Source organism: Mytilus galloprovincialis, chromosome 9 (genome assembly GCF_965363235.1).
Source record: "Mytilus galloprovincialis chromosome 9, xbMytGall1.hap1.1, whole genome shotgun sequence".
In the NCBI taxonomy this organism is placed as follows: Eukaryota; Metazoa; Mollusca; class Bivalvia; order Mytilida; family Mytilidae; genus Mytilus; species Mytilus galloprovincialis.
Window position 1 is genome coordinate 50,563,375 of NC_134846.1, and position 20,723 is coordinate 50,584,097.

Genomic DNA, 20,723 nt, shown 5'->3' on the forward strand with positions numbered 1-20,723 from the left:
TTTCTACTGTACTTACGTTTTGTATTTCTCTGTCTTATGATATGTTAATGTATATGATCTACTGTGTTTAGTTTCCTGTTTTTTCACGTTATTTGAGTATTTAAGGTCTTTCCCCTACATGGGAAAGACCTTATTGTTTTTCTAATGTTTTTTTTTCTTTTTTTTTCTTTTTTTTCTTTTTTTTCTTCCAACATTTTTTTGACATGCCCACCTCTTGTTTCTGTTGAAGTTATTAAGACCAAATATGGACCATCGCTAGACCTCACCAAGATGTATTATCAAATGACCCTGTTAAGGATTTCATCATCCCCTTTAGGAGTTATCTCCCTTTTATTGATTTTTTTCAACATGCCCCCCCCCCTTGTTGGTTTTATAGATATCATGACCTTAAATGGACATAATGTAGATCTCATCATGATGTATTACCATTTGAGGCTGAATAGGATTTAATCGTCCCCTATGAGAGTTATATCCCCTTAAAACAATTTCTTTCCTTTGCATTTTTCTCAAAAAGTATAAGAGATAGAATCGATTTGAAAACGGCAACATGTACAGGAACAGATGGCAATGTTAATGAACATATACAATCATTTGTTATTAACCCTTATAAGGAGTTATTCCCCTTGAAAAATTGAACATAATTTTAGAAAAATTGTATTTCGAGAACCAGAAGTCGTAGAGACTTGGGACCTCCACCAATAATCTTTAATTCATGTGACCTTTAATATGCAGTCAAAGTCAAAGGTCACTGAGTGCAAAAAAAAAATTACGCTGCAATTTCAAGCTTACATATATAAGCCCAAACATGTCTGACCGTCTGTTCAAAAGTTACAACGGGATGATTCTTAAAAGTATAGTATTTTGTGTATATCTTTTTAAAGGTAACAGATATCAATCTACTATAAACTGCAAAGATGATCAGTAATTCCAGACCTTCAATTTGAGGTCAATGTCAGGTCATGATGAAATTTCACCTTTACCTTCACATTATACTATGACCTTGACCTTGTGATATTTGAAAGGTTAAGTGGTCCTGAGTTGAATGGTGGTAATCCCATGTCTCTACGACTTCCGGTTCTCAAGTTTGGTATTGCATCATATATTTGATGATAAATTGTGACCTTGGTGAACTTTGAAATTGTCCCAATTCTTTTTCTATAATGTTGTCCTTTAACTGTAGATCATTTACCATTTAACAGATTTGAAATATCTATTGTCGTTTTAGAGATAATACAGTTTGAAATTTTGCGAGCGGCGGCATGTATTTCTGAATCAACAACAACTTACCACTTAAAATATTTAAGAAATTGAAAAAGTTAACATAGTTATATGTTTGACCAAATACCAAAATCATTCCATTTAAAAAAAACCACCAAAAAATCATTTTGAAATTTTCACGTTTTGCATTGACTTTGTAAGTTTCATAACTTCTATTTATATCGTTGATATTGCATCATTTTTGGCACTTTGTCAAATGGGGTCATCTGATATATCAAATTGAAGGTCTCAATAAACTCTACTTAAAAATGAAAATTGTAAACCTCTTTTTCATCCCAGGCGGAAGGGTGGGGTCATTTAGTGCAAAAATTCAAATTTCTCAGATGGTAAGGTTGTCGCATATCAAATGAAAGAACATAAAGCGTACATTTCAAATTTCAAATTGACGTCCCCCAAAAATTGGTTGGATGGGGTCATTGAGTGCAAAAAATATTTTTTTCTTTACTATAGGGTTGTTGTATATCAAATGAAAGGTCATGATGTGTACATTTGAAATATCAAATTCCCAACCTCCAAAAATTGGTTGGATGGTGTTATTAAGTGCAAAAATCAAACTTTGTAGAACATGGCGTTTTCGCATATCAAATGAAAGCTCATTTACCCTGTGTCACATATATCATACTTCCGATCTCAAAAATGTAGGCGGATGAGGTCATTAAGTGTAAAAAGCGAAAAGTTTCAGAAGGTATGCTTGTCATATATCAAACGAAAGGTCGTACAAAGAACATTACGAAAACATCACTTTTACAGGAAAGACCTTTCAATTGTTATACAAACAATTGAGATACTAGTAATAGTTTATAGATACTTTTGCTTTGTCTTGACATATATTATTCATGGATGTAAGATATTCGGCGTGTTCAATGCCAAGGTCAACCGCTTTGTAGAACAAACATAACATTTGATGTTTCCTTTAAATATTTTCGTGTAGAGACACGAGTTATTATACCTTGTTAAGTATATATCGTTGACGTTTTCTACTTCTCTAGATATGTAGTCATGCTTGACGAATCGTTGTGCTCTTTTTGTACGCTTTTACTTTCATTATTCCTTTGGTTTCTGGCTTCCAGCAGTTTTTTCGGATACTATCGTATCATGCCATAGTTAGGTAGTTTATTGCACTCTTTGAACTTTAATTTGTTGTGAGCCTCCTTCTCAGGAAACCAAATACAGCTTCATTTACTGGAAGCTTGTTCTATCTAAAGGCCAATTTAGGTCATCTTATACATGTATATCAATACCTATGTAAGGGTTAATTTGAACGAACTAACACTGTAATTTTAACGTTTAGCAGACACAAATATTTAGAGTTTTGTTTTTATGCTAGCAGTTTCAGCATTAAAATTTTAATTTTTTGATTTGCTACCCATACCAGTAATTTCAGAATTGTTTGTCTTAGTGATGTGGACTATACAGTGGCGGATCCAAAACTTTTCATAAGAGGTGAGGGACGCTCTCGTCATTCTTTAGTGATTCCCTCTATAACCAACTAAATTTTCCCCACCAAAGCTCCCCATTTCCGTTGGATCCGCTAATGATATGGGAGAAAGATGTCTGCAATTACACAACCTTGGGATTTAAAACATTCTGACAAATCGTTAATGTAATTGAAGGAGAGCAGTCGTTTTAGTAATCACTTTCAACAACAACCTGCATAAACCGTTTTGGACATACTAATAATATCAAGCTAATCAAACAATCGGAACCTTTTTCATGACCATATGTGTCATATATATTTAATAACGGCTAATGATGTACGTAAAATTCACGACAGGATGATATAAATTTTACCACATGGAACCTTTGGTTCGATAGCTTCCTTGTAAGCAGTAACGAAAATCATGATGGAAACGCACTTTCTGGAATACCGAATCAACTGAGGGCTACGCACTTGATATGCAGGTGCTGCAAGTATGTTGCTACATAGAAATGGAAAGTTCATATCTAGGAAGGTAAAATGTTTGCTTTTGTCCTATTTTTTGTTGTTGTTTTCAATATATCCCATTATCAGTTTCTATATTACGTAACGATTTGAGGCAGACTTTGCTGTAACTATGGTATCCCCATAACAAAGTCACCAAACATCGAATTATTTAGTGAGAGGATATCGTCTGCCTAACGAAACGCAAAAAAAGATTGTGTTACCTTCCTTTCATTCTTCTTGTGAAGCTTCTGTGTGAATAAATGAAGTCAACAGTAGTATACAACTGTGCAATAGTCATAAATCGATTAAGAAGATACAAATCTGGGTCACAAATTAAACCAAACCCGAGGGAAACACATCTATACTATTAAACGAAAAGACCTCATTTGGTGTGTCGCTTCTCTTCTTTCCACAATAAATCAATCATTATGCCTCTGAGTTCTTTAGGTAACATGCATAGTCGCATTTGTCATCCATTCTTATGATTAGTCAGATTGAGTAATTTTGGGAGAAAAACGACAAAATAGGTGTCATACCACCAATTACGCCCTTATATTTAGAACGTATGTGAAAGTAGGCCTACTCGGACAAAACATAGTGCATTTGATGTTATTGTTTACTTAAACTAACCAACAAATTGGCAGAAATGAAACTTTTGGTGAAAGAGAAATATATCAAGACCATTTTGAGCTAAAATTTACTTGTTTATGAGTTTGCATTCAAAATTGAGGATTAATGCACCCCATAGTATACTAATTTAAGATTTCCAGAAAACCAGGGGTTATTTTTAGTGGTACCTCTATTCGGAAGACCTTTTCTTTTTTATATGATTTTAAACACCTATTGAAAATTGGCATGTAGAAAGCTGATACATGTACAATTCAGGATATACCTGGTTTCTATGAAGTTAAACTTAAGGTAAAATATTTAGAAAGCTGTGAAAATTGTAAAATTTGGTTGAACAGATAGGGACTTTTAATTGGTGGTATGACACCAATAGGTGTCCGGATATTGTTTCCGTTATCATACTGACTTTTAGTCAGATATGATTTCCGGTTTAAAACATACACAAGAACAACCAATCGAATGATAGATTACACAAATGAAAAATAAATAAGCCAATCAGAGCGTTCTCCATATCATTGTTTTTAGATCGCAAGAACCACAACTATTATACCTTCTTAGAGACAATTATTTTTTCGCGTTTATCCACCTGTAAACTACGATAATACTACTATAATATACAGAGACTCTCTATATTCTGTCTATTTTTTTCTGAAATATTTACTATCTAAGGGGTCATACCAGTTGCATATATATTGAAATAAGTGAAACATGTGGAAACAAGAATGTTTCCATAGTATACGGAATTTGGCATTTAAACTAGAAAGATCATATCATAGGGAACACATTTACTGAGTTTCGAGTAGGTTGGACTTCAACTTCACCAAAAACTACCTCGACAAAAACTTTAACCTGAAGCGGGACAGACGGACGGACGAACGGACGAACAGACTAGAAAACATAATTCCATAAATGGGGCATAACAATTTATTGTTGAAAGTGAAAACTTTAACCTGAAGCCGGACAGAAGGACGGACGAACGAACGAACGAACGGACGAACAGACTAGAAAACATAATTCGCATAAATGGGGCATAAAAATTTATTGTTGAAAGTGAAAGTAGTGATTTGGCCAAAATGAAAGTAGGGTAGAGATTAGAGGGAGGCAGGACTTATTCCGGACGTCGGGGTCGGATGTTTTTAAGCTCGGATTTCGGGATTTATCTTTACGGGATGCGGGATTTTTTTTTTTTAAATTTCGGGATGTCGGGATATGAATTTCGTTATAATACGCACCTCGGGATTTCAAATTTTTAAGCCTGGGATTTCGGGATCAGGGCCCCTCAGACCACCCCTCAAATGAGCCGTAGTCATTTATACGAGATTCAAATCCTACCATTAACATGTTAATAGGGCTCTCAAAAGGAAAAGCACTGATGGATTGTCCTAGAAGCACATTTTATTAGAATAATAATGGTCTATAAGCAGTTTCATCTATTTCATGTTTGAAGCGGTGCAAATATTTAATTTAATTTTACTTTTACCAAAAATGCACTGTAGCAAAGAGGAAGAATAATTGTGGTTCAAGGCCAGAAACGCGAAAAATAATTGAATTTAACAGAAAGGAAACACATAACAGACTTTGGAAAAAAGGAGATGGCTCTTGATACCTTATATGAAATTCTCCAGTCATAATATCTTTTACAAAAATTCATCCTACAACAGTTTACAAGCTGTATATGCCTGCGATTTCCGCGGGTGTGTTCTAGTCAACTATAAAAGAAAAACAACAACTCCGAACTGCTACAAAAACAAACGCCAACATACATTGAAGCAGAGATGATGTCTGTCTCATATGAATAAAGGAACCAGTTAACAAACAGAGTTGTAAAATTGGTTATAGTTATTTTTTTGGTTAAAAACACACGTCCTCTAGTAAGCAGGCAATTTTAACAAAATAGAATTGAGTTTCACAGAATGATTTTTACAAACATGTTGTACTTTTTAATATATCGTAGGAGGCTTACGTAACTCGTTGCAAATATATCCCATTTACTATTTCTGGAATCATGTCTTTCACCGGAAAAGATCGGCAATTTGGCACGCCTTGATGACGCCATTTATCAACTAGAAGACACGCCTGTATATCTGTTGTATTAAAGTTTCAAGCAATTCCAGAACAGTCATTCTGCAGTATAGTCTAGAAACAATTTATGTTCATTAAGTATGTTATCTTTATTCCCGTACAAGTGAATGGAAGTTGACAAATTTATTAGATTTTAATTTACAAAGATTTTGCAGTATAAGATCAAACTGATTCATCCGTTCGTTCAATACGTGTTCAAAGTTGCTATGTTTACATTTTGGTAACGAAGTGATGGATGTCACATGACGGATTAAACTAACAATAATATCCCAGAACTGGCGTTATTGAGTAAGTATGATAAGTTTCATTTTATACCTGTGTATATAATGTGTTGCCTCTCAATTGAATAAAATAACTGAAAACACTTGTATTTGTCAAGGTGATAACACTACTCTTAAAGATTTTCTTTCATCCTCTGAAGAAGAATTATTACCTTTTTTAACTGACAGATAATCTGAAATATCTTGTAAAAAACTTAACTACTAACTCATCAATATTATTTTCGAATGTACCCGAAACTAAAGTAAATTTAAGTCGATTTGCTGACAGATATTTAAGAACAAGGATTAGATGCTAGAAACAATTTTTTTTTAGCAAATAATTTTGTATTATAAAAAAGAAGATGTGGTATGATTGTTAATGAGACAACTTCCCCTTAAGAGAACAAATGACACAGAAATCAACAGCTATAGGTCACTTTACGGCCCAGATGCGGATTTTTTTTGGGGGGGGTGTGGCTCCATCCCCCTTTTTGGGAAAAAATTGGTTGCTTCTATAGGGAATCACTGAAGCGTGATTGGACCGGGCCCACTCTTAGGCAGTCAGTGGGCCCCCAAAATGAAAAATTCTGGATCCGCCACTGCGGCCTTCAACAATGAACAAAGCCTATACTGCATTGTCAGCTATAAAGGACCCCGAAATCACAAATGAGAAAACTAACGGCCTAATAAATGTACAAAAATTAACGTGGTGTGGTTAATCTTGTAAGGGAGATCCAACCCTACCTGAATACAGTTCTGTGACAGTACAATATAAATATAAGAACGACATATTATAAAAGTACTGAACATCGGATGATGAATGAATTACAGGGAATTCAACCTCCACGTTATAACTATCATATTGTAGTGATACAAATCAGTATATTCTGATTTGTTGTTATATATTTATTGATTTAATTGATATATGACAAGCAAAAAGGAGTGTTATTTTGCGTTTGATTACTGTCGATTTCTTTATTTTCGTGGGTACCAATTTTCGTGGATTAAGGGAAACTTACATGTTTGTGAATATTAAATTTCTTGGTTTTTCTCGAAGTTTGCATAGACACCTAAAGTAAATTTGTCATTCGTTGATCAATTAATTTCGTGGTTCACCTTGACCCACGAAACCTACGAAAATTGGTATTCAACGAATTATAATGAAGCCACAGTATCAGTCAAAAACGAAAGTCTTGCGAGTAGAAATGTATGTGGCATCAATGCACCGAAATGCCCCCACGGTCAGTCGATGTAAAAATCAGTTGAAAAAAGACTAAACTGATCAGATGGATACAAATAGAAATACACATAACAAAAACATAGAGTGGAAGTTGCCGAGTACTTGTACATCCCAACATCAAAAAAGTCACCAAGTACAAATCTGAGACTACTCACAGTTACTGAAAGCTAGTTAAAAAAAACAACTAATAAAACAATCAATGCATTAAGACTAAAGTATCCAATAGTACACACCCAACATCCAATTGATTTAGTTACATTTGACTGTTTTCTTTTTATGTAGGAAAGCAAATTTTCATTATCCAATAATATCCGGAATTGGTAAGTGATTGTTTTGTAAATACGTAAAAGTAAATGTGTTCTGTATGTACGTTAAACCACCGTCGAGCGAGATGGTCAATGGAACAACGCGTGAATGTATTGTATTGCCATGAGACAGGTCTGGAGATTTGCACGTAATTCTATGGCTATATACAAATGTCCCAGTTGTTGTTACATCGCCAAATTTACATACTATTTTCTTGCATATAGCAATGTTAAAGTTTCTTCCAAATACCTGGATTTTTGTTCCACCTTTCATGTCGCCTTCCTGTGGAAAAATTTTAGAAATGTGTGGAGAAGTGTTTTGAAATATCTGTTTACATGCAACTGTCTTTGTATTGAGGATGAAATTGTCATATGATAGTGTCCATTTTTTGTAAGCAATATTCTTTTCTGAACTAGAGAGAGAACTATAACATAAGGAATTGAAAGCTAGATGTCGCAGATCGGCTAGATTAAGTCCCCAACTCATGAAAGCCTCATACCAGTCGACTGTAAATTCGTCATAGCCAAATGTAGCAGGATCGTCGGAACCCAAAACAATAGGTATTCCATAACGAAGATAAGTGATGGCCGGATGATGTCTCTGATCTGCAACGTAACCTAACATTTTGTTACTAACTGGATTAACTTCTATTGCAATGTTCTTCTTTTTCAAAACTTCCATCAGATAAGGATGTTTAACATAACCTAGCCCATGACCTACTCGTTTGGCGCCAAGAAGAATTGCGTCGTAAACATTGCCCATTGTCGGGACAGGGTCGTCGTTATGTGGTGAAGAAAGAAGATCGTCAGGCCAGTTAGTTTCTCCGGTATGAAAAAAGTATGGTAACGAGACATTCTGAGCTGCAATCTTCGCAAAATCGTCAAGGAAGAATAAAAGGGAATACCCTTTATCTTCCTCAGCCACAAGGTCAAATCCCGATACCAAATCAGGATACTTTTCAAATAAGGTCAGCGCTTTGTTAGCATTTTTCAAAATATATTGTTCATCTCCACCACGATAAGAATTAATGATTCTTTTGTATCCGATGAAGTTTGGATTATTTTGTTTGAACTTTTGGACAACCTCACTTGTAAATTGTAATTCCAGCTCACCTAAGTCATTGTCAATGAAGCGTTTTCCATTTTTTCCCAAATAGCTTCTGTCTGGATCTAGCACGTACAATTTATTAGACGATGACGACTTAGTTTCTAAATATTGAACATTTTCATCCATTGCTTGTTGAAGTAACGCGTTCGTGTAATCCTTTGAAAAATTTGCATGATTGACAATGTTGGATCCCAAAACTTCAAACAAAGGGTTCATTTCTTCCCATCGTAGTTCACTGTTTGTTGGGTTATTGGTTGCTTTCATGTCAATTACACCAAGGAGTGTCGCATGTTTTACCAGAATATCTTTGGAATATGAAGGATTGTCTTTGACTTTGTTCCATCCTTGAGGACGATTCAAGAAAAAGTCCAGATTCCACATACCAGGTGCACTAGCTTTGACATATAAATGGTCGTATAAAAAACTGGAAAATATCAACTCAAGCATTTTTTGCTTGGTGACTACGTGATCTGCAAGTAGATATATAAAAAAGTATAAGATACATTTTAGTTAAATATTGTATCATTTTATCAATAATTGTTATGAACATTCATAAATCATTGAAAATTGTAAAACCTTTAAAGAACTTTAATTTTCTGAAAACTGCAAGATTATTTGAGTCTGACGGACACTGTATCGACAACAACGTTTTGCAAAAATATTTTGATATAACTGGTAATATCAGGAAGTAACTACTATTTGTGTATTAGGGACATAGATTGAATATAACATGAATATAAACCTTCACTCTCATCGATGGTTTAGGGATGTAAATTGCGCAAACGAGGGATGGTACTATAATTTAAAAGTATTTTGTTGTTTCTTGGCAATACAAAGTATAATCACTCAACTTAAACATTACAAAACCGTTATTTCATATATTCTATATCTTTGTCGGGTTTGCGTTCCTCATTTTTTAGTTTTGTGTTGGTCTTTTTCTTTGATTTATAACCAAGGCGTTGTCAATTTATTTTGACTTATGAGTAAAACTGTCCCTGTGGAATCTTTCTCCCCTCTCTTTCAAAGACTATTGTAAATCTAAAGCAACATTTGAGTAAGTTTATAACTTCTTGACACACATCTTAATTTAAAGAAGAAACAATAGCAAAACTCACTATGGTGCAAATGGATATTTCCGCCTTTTGGAAATTTTTTAAGCAGCTTGTATACTTCTGACATTTTGATGTCGTCTATATGAAGTTTAAGTGGTCTTGCTGGCGGAAAATCATCACGCGTTCTTTGAAATTCTTTCCATTTCAAGTACTCAAGGTAACTATACACAATCTGTTCATTCTATAAAATAAATTTAACTTATATTTTAAAACCAGTCATAAATATAAGTTGTAGTTTCCTCAACATACAAATAAATAGACAATAACTGTTTAGTGTCTTTAAATATCAGCTGTATTTGTACGAGGCTAGGTGTATGCGAGCTTTTAGCGAGCTATTACACCTGTTTTGAGCCGAGTACAAATACAGCTGATATTTAAAGACACTAAACAGTTATTGTCATTATCCTGCAATTAATTCTGTATATTATCTGTGTTTTGAAAGACGCAAAAAAATATGTTTTGCATTTATTTTAGATTTGAAATCCCTTGAGGCCCGTGTAGTAAGGGAGCTACCATTTGATTTTTATGGGAGGGGGGATAAGTCAGGATAAGCTAAAAAAAAAAAAAAAAAGCAGAACCGAATAGACTGAAAAATAAAAAGGCAGGACAGAGATTAGCCCCCATAAAAATCAAATGGTAGCTCCCTAATACGATACAGTAATGATTCAGTTATCACACATTCAGCTGAAGACGGATTCGCAAAAAAAGAATCTCGAATGGTCAACAATAATACATATCTCACGGTGAATAATTATCTATTTTAACATAACAACTAATTTCAACAGTAAAAACAAATAACAAAACAATTTCCAATTTGAAACAGGAATGTACGAGTTGTCCTACGCTTCATACTCGACATTCACTAAACATGCATGCTGAAATTGACAAGGTTTTTTTTGTTACACAATCATACACATTTAAGTTTTGAAATCGATAGTAGACTGGTGTTCATGTGTGTATGTTATCAGAAAATTGGTGTGATTCTTATTGCTCTAAAGAAATGTCGAATTTTGAAATTGAAAAATTTATTAAAAGTTACTTATTCAAACAACCCTCTACATAAGCAAATCAAAACAAACAGTACTTTAAGAACAACATATTAAAAGATGCAATCTTTATGATGTCATACAAGAATATCTAGAAACATTTTTTGATCGGTGGTACAATATTTTGTCTATCCTGTTACCATTTTCAAAAGAAATTTTGGGTTATTAAGAAAAGGTTTAGATAAAATGTTAAGCTTGTTTTACGTTACCAATTAGATGGTTTACAAGAGAATAAACTTCTATATATATTCATTCTGTAAAATAATAGATTATTTGCCAATTTTCTAGGTTGTACTGAAAAATGGCTCTAAAAATTGGTTTTCAAAGGTTGTAAAAATTACCACCAGTAATGCAAGTCTAAGATAGCAATTTGTATTGTTTGGCCTTTTTTCACCCTTTCAAATAAACCCAACATCAAGTAAATCCCTTATGAGTTAATTTACTTTTCTCTTTATTTCGTTGGTAACAGGAACGTACGTTTCTGATATATCATTATATAAAAGTCTATCCTGTTACCTTTTTTGTCTATCCTGTTACCGATATTAGTATTGCACCTGCAAATGCTTAATTGGGAAGATTAAGACGTTATAACCTTAAGATGAGTTCAAACAATGAAATATTTCATTCGTTTTCCACCTACATGTTAAGATAAAAAAATTAACGACGTTTTTGTCTATAATTGTCTATCCTGTTACTGTAACCATAGCAACCATAGTAACAGGATAGACATAACAGGATAGACAAATTTCTTCGTTTTTGATTGCTGTTGTGAAATAACTACTGCCTTTGGTGAAGTGATTATGGTTTTCTATTGTGAATTTGGTTTCCAACACGTTAAATATTGCACTTTTTACAACCATTCTGTTAGTGTAATTAATCAAAATGGTTAGTAACAGCATAGACATGAAAAAAAGTACGCTCTATTTTTTTCACTAAATGTCTTGAAATTTCTTTTCTCTACATGGTCGTTCAAGAAACGAGGCGTTTTAAATGTAAAGATTACTTTGCATTTTTGAAATCAACACTGACTGATTCAATATTCATAGGGAGAATAATTTAAAGACTGATTTAAGTAGCGGTAACAGGATAGACATGAACCTCCTGTACGCTGATTGAATTTAGTTTGTAGATAATCTGTTACATACAATGATAAAGAAGCTACGATTTTTCGTTAGAATTATAATTAACGTACTTAGAAAGTCCTTTTTGCAGATATCAAGGCGATCAGAAAATCGGAAAAAAATCGTTTGAAATGTGTTTTTCTGACAATGTACGCACACAAATACCCCCAAAATCGGCCTTAAATGCAGTTTAATCTTATCAAAATAGATGTAAGGTGTGTTTATTATTAATGTTCTGAATCACAAATCCGACAAGCGTTCATTTAAACCATTACAACTGAAATTTCCATTAGAAATAAAATTTTTAGCATGGGTGTACTGAAAATTCGACATTTTTTGAAAATGACCCATAAAAGAAATCGTTAATTCGCAATTAATACGTCATTGGAATGCGACTGCAATACACATTCTGAGGTCACGCATGTTCATACAATACTCAGTCCGGCAGTGGGCGGAGCTTTAAAGCGATATCGGTATAGTATACAGACAGCATAGCGATATCTGTAGGGCTGTATCTGTATAGTAGAACACCCAATTGCAGGATAAATAGACAATAATAGTGCATTGACTTGACATATCAACGATATAAGGATGAGGCTTAGAAACGGGGGAATGCGAGGCTGTGCCGAGCATTTTCCCCGTTTCGGGCCGAATCCTTATATCGTTGATATGTCAAGTCAATGCACTATTATTGTCTTTATACTGCAATCTAAAAAACATTTTCAATTGTTGTTTATTGTGTTAATGTTATTTATTTGATTTAAATATTGGGGAAAATCCCCCTTTAAAAAGGCCTCATATCACACAGACGGAGAAATATATAACACGATGAAATATACATCATTACCGCAATCAATGATGAACGAATTCGTTGCAGACTAAAATATCAACAATAAACATAAAACATAATGATTTATAGTTTGCAAACAAAAAAAAATATTAATAAGTGAAATATGTTTTCCCAAAAATTGCAAAAGAAACAAGTTTGAGTCGTTAAACGCATCATTGTTTACATTGGAAACAAGAACAGGTTGAAGAGGTCGTATGAATAATTAAATATAATTTCGACAATTTCTATTTAAATATTCATGAGGAAAAGTGATATCAGGTCAGTGACTGTATACGGCATAGAAATATACAGTCAACGCATTTTGACTGCTCAAATAGAACGAGTGCAGTATAAACAGTTTTATTCTACAAGAAGTTGTGTGTATTTCCTAAATATAGTAACATAGCTATTTTTTTGTATAATGTCAATTTCATCATGGAACACTTTCTCCACAGTCAGGGGTTCATTAAGGGATGAAAATAAATTTGACATTTGTGTTGCGATTTAAAATGCTATCTATGAATTAATTTAAGTTGCAGTATAAAAACAATATTAGGTCAATGTCACAAAAATATAAAACTTTTTTTGTTCTCGGCGCAAAACTGGGGAAGGGCTTGGTAGAACCTCGCCCTTCCCCAGTTTCTCAGTTTCATACAAACAAGTTGATATTTATCTGACATTGACCTAATATTGTAAATATACATGGCGTAAAAAGCGCGTTATTAAAATACAAATAGTTTAACAGGCAGAAATATGATTTTTTTTACATATTGTATAACACATTAAATCTATTTTATTTGAGTGTCACACACTGATTTATACAGTACATATACACAATAAGTTATATCTTTGAAATATAATCAATGCTAATAGGCCAAACAGTTGAATTAGGAAACACTGTAAAAACATACATATACATCTATACAATAAACTGCATGTTGATTTGTAAAATATTTCTAGAGGTATTTAAAAAGGGGCCTTGGTGGCCAAGTGGTCTAAGTCATTCTACAACTGTAATCACGAGCCAGTCAAAACTGAGGTTGTGAATTCGAATCCCGCTCGTGCGGGTGTACTCGAATCTGACTAGGATTGTCAGTTTTCCTATCGAAGGTCGTTGATTTCTCCGAGCATTCCAGCTTCCTCTACGGTACCAATAAAAACTTGCCGTCACGAAAATCGAACAAAAGATGTGCCGAAAAGTGGTCTTAAAGCATCAACCATCAAATCAATCTAAAGTTAAGAATTCAAGTAATTTAATTTAAAATTCGCTTAATACTATCACATATAAAATGTTATGAAAAAGTATATTAAATACACTATTAGAATTCTTATTAAAAAAGTTATCAGTTGACTTGTAAAACAAAAAATAAATATACATCTAAATTGAATAAAAATATCTTGTTTTAAAGATTTGAAAAAATGCCTAATCGTAGCAAGTTTCATTAATATATTCACACAGATCCTGACACTGAAAACGCTGATTCATATGCAGCTGCACTTTAAGCAAGCAACAGCTAGCCAATATAATTGAAGATAGAATAATACTAAATTTGTGATTTTTTTTCAATCAACTTTCAAATATACATTTGTTGATACCAAATGTTAGTATTACTTCAAAACTTATATATGATGGCTCCTGTGCAATTCTTCCTCAAATCAATGTCTTACATGTGATATTGTTTACTTTGTAACATATCTAATGAAGATTTTCTAGAAAATAAAAAAGTCGCAATATTGAACTTTCTAAGCACAACTTAATACAGTTGAACACAATTACGAAATCGATATAAACTGTGGTAAAAATGAATAATTATACAGAGACGGATTTATGGAGTAGGCTAGGGTGCTCTGTTTATATTTCTAGTATTGAAACAATGCTTGTGCATAATAAAACGACTTATCATGCACGAAATCCCACTTCCATCTCCTCGTTGGTGAGCAGAGGAATAACGGAAGGGGTACTTGTACTTGGAAAAATTGAATAAAAATGATAAATAAATAAGTAGTTTTGCGAGTTTACTTGTCAAATAAATACGCGCAAATTTAATTAAAAGCTGCGCGCAAACGTAATGATTTTTGCGCGCAAATGTAATGGTAATGCGCCCAAACGTAATGCACCGATTTGGAGCTACATTAATGGTCGATAAAAGATTTTTACCAGTTTCACTCCAAACATTGCAAAGTTTCAGACCCCCAACACCCCTTTTCAAAATCCTGGGTCCGCATCTATTATTCAGTAGTGGGTATTTATTTATACATACCTCTGTATAGACTTGCTTATATCCAGCTAAGTTATCTTCTCCTTCTTGAAGTGTATTTCGCATCAACGAGTAGTTGTATTCAAACTTGTTGATATCATTGGTCTGTGCCAAAACCAGAGTCAAAACACTAGCTATTACCACTGCCCAAGCAACATCTACCATTCTCGGTTGTAGAGGTTTCAGAATACACGCTTCAGAGCACCTGTTAAAGAAGGTGGACTAAAATTGACAAACAGTTTATGAGATATGAATCTGATCACTGCAGCATGCCTTTATTTTTTCACATACATATATATGTAGTAAGAAGAAAACAATTTGTGCATTTTAAACAATTTTTAGTATCAGCTAAAACCCTTAGAGCAAAAAATAAAATAAACGTAACCCAATGAACACAAAGGACAAGAAACCTTGCATGTGTACGTGAAAAATGATATGTAAAATTGAGAATGGAAATGGGGAATGTGTCAAAGAGACAACAACCCGACCAAATAAAAAACAACAGCAGAGTGTCACCAACAGGTCTTCAATGTAGCGAGAAATTCCCGCACCCGGAGGCGTCCTTCAGCTGGCCCCTAAACAAATATATACTAGTCCAGTGATAATGAACGCCATACTAATTTCCAAATTGTACACAAGAAACTAAAATTAAAATAATACAAGACTAACAAAGGCCAGAGGCTCCTGACTTGGGACAGGCGCAAAAATGCGGCGGGGTTAAACATGTTTGTGAGATCTCAACCCTCCCCCTATACCTCTAACCAATGTAGAAAAGTAAACGCATAACAATACGCACATTAAAATTCAGTTCAAGAGAAGTCCGAGTCTGATGTCAGAAGATGTAACCAAAGAAAATAAACAAAATGACAATAATACATAAATAACAACAGACTACTAGCAGTTAACTGACATGCCAGCTCCAGACTTCAATTAAACTGACTGAAAGATTATGATTTCATCATATGAACATCAGGCACAATCCTTCCCGTTAGGGGTTTAGTATCATACCATCATAACATATATGAGAAGAACATAACCCGTGTCATGCCAACAACTGTTTTTAGAATAAATGTGTTTAGTTCCGATGCAAAGACCTTATCAGTGACTCAATATTAACGCCAAAATATGCAATCTTTAATGACTTGACAACAGTATCGTAATTATATCCCTTCTTAATAAGTCTATTCAAAGGTTTTGTAAGTTTCTGAGGTGAATACTGACACCTTTGTGCTTTATAAAGAATATTTCCATAAAAAATTGGATGTGAAATACCTGAACGTATTAGAAGTCTGCATGTTGAGCTATATTTACGAATGATGTCTTTATACCGATGATAAAATTTAGTAAATGTTTTGACTAGTTTGTGATATCGAAAACCCTGGTGTAATAATTTTTCAGTAATACATAAATTTCTCTCGTTAAAAGTCTAAAACATTGTTACATACACGAGCGAATCGTACAAGTTGAGATATATAAACACCGTTTATATATCTCAACTGCATATATAATGATGCAAAAATGCATAATATTTAAAGTTATTTACTAATAAATTATAAAAAACAGTTTTGTTGGATGATAGGAAAATGCACAGAAGTTTAATTTAATATTTGTCGATACATTATTAAATTGTATTTTCAAAAGTTATCTACACGACTAAGTTATTTACCTGTTTTTATAAGTTAAGGCTTAAGACCCCCTGTACCCAGCTACGTATTAACTTTTCAAACTGCAATTGTATCAAAACCACAAATATAATGAACAATAGAGATATGCCGTTTTGTACATATACCAAGCGGAAACTTCGTGCAAAGCATTATTATTTAATGTGTCATTGCATTTTAAGAAAAGAAAAAAGGGGACTTTGTGGCAAATAAACCAACATTTGTTGATAGAAAATCCACAGCCTTTTAAATCAATAAAAAGATATTTGTTATAAAATTTTAAACATAGATTACTCACTTGATTTTCTATACTGTGCTAGCGTTTATTGTTTACAATAAGTTCTCAACAACCTTTAAATTCCAAAAAAACTCGTGCTGGGTCACTAAAGTCAAGTGTTCTTGATTTGGTCCATATTTATATTTGTTTTAACCAATAGTAAACTTGTTTTATGGAAACCATTACTAGCACTGCATGCAATAACTCTCTATCTATCAGTTATTGAATTGCCAAATATTAGGGTACCAAGGGGAAGGCTGTGGATTTTCTATAAAATTTCAATATGTTAACCATTGAATCATCACAAGGATACATAATCCTTAAGGTTCATGTGGACCCTATGGCTAAAATGGCTGTATTTTCACCTCAAAATTTACTCTGAGTACAGACAAACCTGTGCATCTGTAAAAATTTTCAGGCATAGCATGCCCTAGATAAATAAATTTCAAATATGTTCTGTGTTTTAGAAAAATAAAAACTTACCAGGATTTTGCCGTGCACTTTTTTTCATTCCTCCAGAAGGTGCCAAAATAAACTAAGTTGGGAAACAGGTTTGAGAACTTCCCCACAGGTAATTATTGAAGTGAGCTGGTTTGTTTGACATGGACATGAGATGGACAATAGATACCTGACAATAATTGTTTTTTAAACTGTGTACCTGAGTGGACCATATCAAGGTAAACTCAACTGTTTGTTAATTTTATCATCTTCTGCAGGGACGAAAAAAAGTGTACGGTAAAATTCAGTTAAGTTATGAATTTTCTAAATCATACAATGCATTTGAATTCTATTTATCTAGGGCATGCGATGCCTTAAAACTTCTCAAAATGCACAGGTTTGCCTGTACTCAGATTAAATTTTGAGGTGAAAATACAGCCATTTTAGCCATAGGGTCCACATGAACCTTAAATACCTTTTAATAGAGGTGTTGTAGAACTGAAGTATTTAGATACGTATACGTTGAGAATGTGTCATGTATGCTTGTTTTTCTCTATATACCCATTCAATGTACAGAACATTAAGGTTTATGTACCCTTCTGTAGCCATTTTTGTACGAATTTTTCAAACTCTAATTTTATCAAAACTAAAGATATAATAAGTAATAGAGATAGGCCATTTAGTACATGTTCCAAGGGGAAACTTGATGCAAAGCATTATTTTTTACTGTTTCATTGCATTTGATAGAAAAAGAGGACTTTGTGGCAAATAAATCAAGATTTTTATAGAAAATCCACAGCCTTTAATACAGAGATTTTTGTTATGAAATTTGAAACATAAATTACTCATTTGATTTTCTATGATGTGCTAGTATTTATTTTTTACAAAAAGTTCTAAGTACCCTGTAAATTCCAAAACACCTCGTGCTGAGTCACTAAAGTCGAGCGCACCCTAAAAGGTGTACTTGATTTTGGCCATATTTATACTTGTCTTAACCAATAACTACATTTATAAACTTATTTTAAGGAAATTAATGCTAGCACTGCATGCAATAATCCTATATATATCAGTCATCAAATTGCCAAATATGAGAGTACAAGGATAAAGGCTGTGGATTTTCTATAAAAATCTTGATTTATTTGCCACAAAGTCCTCTTTTTCTATTAAATGCAATGGAACAGTAAAAAATAATGTTTTGCATCAAGTTTCCCCTTGGAATATGTACAAAATGGCCTATCTCTATTATTCATTATATCTGTAGTTTTGATACAATTGAAGTTTGAAAAGTTCGTACAAAAATGGCTACAGAAGGGTACATAAACCTTAAAGTACCGAAGAATGATTTTTAAAGAAATTAATCAAAACAAAATATAACTTCGAGATTCGAGTGTAAAGTCAGGCACACCTATTATTCAAAGCGTGTTCGGGGTGATTTTTTTTGTCCTTTAAATGTTTAATGCAGAAACTGAAAGAATATCATCTCGCTTCAAATTCCATTATTTTTATATTTTAAAGCTAGATTTTTATATATTGACATTCAAATTTTATCTTTTAATAAAAGACCGCAAAAGATATTGGTCAAGTGAAATACTTTGTAATGAGTCATCATAACAGGATAGGCGTGTTTGATTATAGAAATAACCTTTGGCTAAATTGTTGAACTTCTCACTCGTAATGAATTTAATTTATTTGACCAATTATTTAATAAAAAAGTTTGACAAACTATCATCTTATTCATAAATACGTGCTTCAAAATAAAAGTCGGACGTTCATTCCTTCTTCCCTTTTTTATGCAGATAGTTTATTTCTTTGAAACTACTAGTAAACTAATAGGGGGGCTATGATGAACTTTTAAAAAAAATTCAGTAAGAGAAACTCCCCCCCTCCCCCCAAAAAAACCCACAAAGACAGGATGAAAATTTATGTCAAAGAAGTCAGGATAAGCTTATAAAAAATGCAGATCCGATTAGAGTGAAAAATAAAAAAGCAGGACAGAGATTACAACTTAAAAAAAATGCAGGACAAAATCTTTTATCCTAGCCCCCCCCCCCCCTTTCCATAAAAATCAAATGGTAGCTCCCTTTAGTATAGTTCTTTACAAACCCTTGATTTAACAAAACACAGCAGAGGTAGATTAACGGGGAGGCCCAGGTTGATTATATATGGATTCACTAAAACATGACTGGCACGGCCCCTCTTATGAACATTTTTGTATCCACCACTGCACAGAGTGGAGGTGGCTAGGTACTTAAAAATTAAAAAAAAAAATACAGATCTGAGAGTCTCTACTGTTGTTTCATATACTAGTATTTTAGAAATGTAGATGAAATACGTTAGCCACCATTCCAATGTAACATACATTTCCCATGACATTTTTGCGTGTATTTTAAAAGGCAAAATCGAATATTGCCAATCGTTTTATTTCACGGCGTCAACAGATTTTATTTTGGGCTGTACAATTCAAAAGTAAAACAATATCTTTATCCCATCCCCTACCTTTCAAGATCTACCTATTGTATTGTTGTTTTTTTTTTTCGTTTTTTTCTTCATATATATACATGTATATTTAAATATCGCCCTCCCATCAAAGCGGTCCATGTTAATTTAAACAGCTCCCTTCTACAAAAACTTCGAAGATTTTATTACACGTCAAAAAGGTTCTGGTAGTATTTTAATTTACCTTGCGTGCTAATTAAATCATTTACCTTAGGCCACACCAATTTAATTTCTTGTTCTACGGATTTTTGGACTCCAAAATTTGGGGCGAGCGAGCGATTTGAAAATTTTAATAAAAAAATATTTAATTTGCAAATTTTTGAGGCGAAGCTTGAAAAGTAAAGGCGAGCGATTATAATTTTTTTTTTTGTAAACATAAAATAGTAGGTTTTGACAATATTAAAGCTTGATTTATCACTTGTACTTTGACATTTCTTTAATTTCTGAAGTATTTTTTCCCTGTTCACCAAGAAATAATTAATTCTGACGCCTCCGGGTGCGGGAATTTCTCGCTACATTGAAGACCTGTTGGTGACCCTCTGCTGTTGTTTTTTTATTTGGTCGGGTTGTTGTCTCTTTGACACATTCCCCATTTCCATTCTCAATTTTATTTTTTACAGAGTTTGTCTTTAGTGCCGTGTGGAGGTAGTAGAGTGCCTCC

General features: G+C 33.3%; 1 protein-coding gene across 2 annotated transcripts in view; it reads right to left on the reverse strand.

The window, feature by feature from the left end:
- Nucleotides 1-7,655: 7,655 nt before the first annotated feature.
- LOC143045216 (adenosine deaminase 2-like) overlaps nucleotides 7,656-20,723 on the reverse strand; it is a 28,875-nt gene continuing 15,807 nt past the window's right edge. For both annotated transcript variants that reach the window (XM_076217568.1, XM_076217567.1), the window contains exons 2-4: nucleotides 15,194-15,395; nucleotides 9,940-10,117; nucleotides 7,656-9,294 (exon numbers count right to left, since the gene is read on the reverse strand). In XM_076217568.1, the coding sequence (XP_076073683.1) occupies nucleotides 7,709-9,294; nucleotides 9,940-10,117; nucleotides 15,194-15,355 (1,926 nt within the window). In that variant the 5' untranslated portion in view covers nucleotides 15,356-15,395 and the 3' untranslated portion in view covers nucleotides 7,656-7,708. The remainder of the gene's footprint in view (nucleotides 9,295-9,939; nucleotides 10,118-15,193; nucleotides 15,396-20,723) is intronic.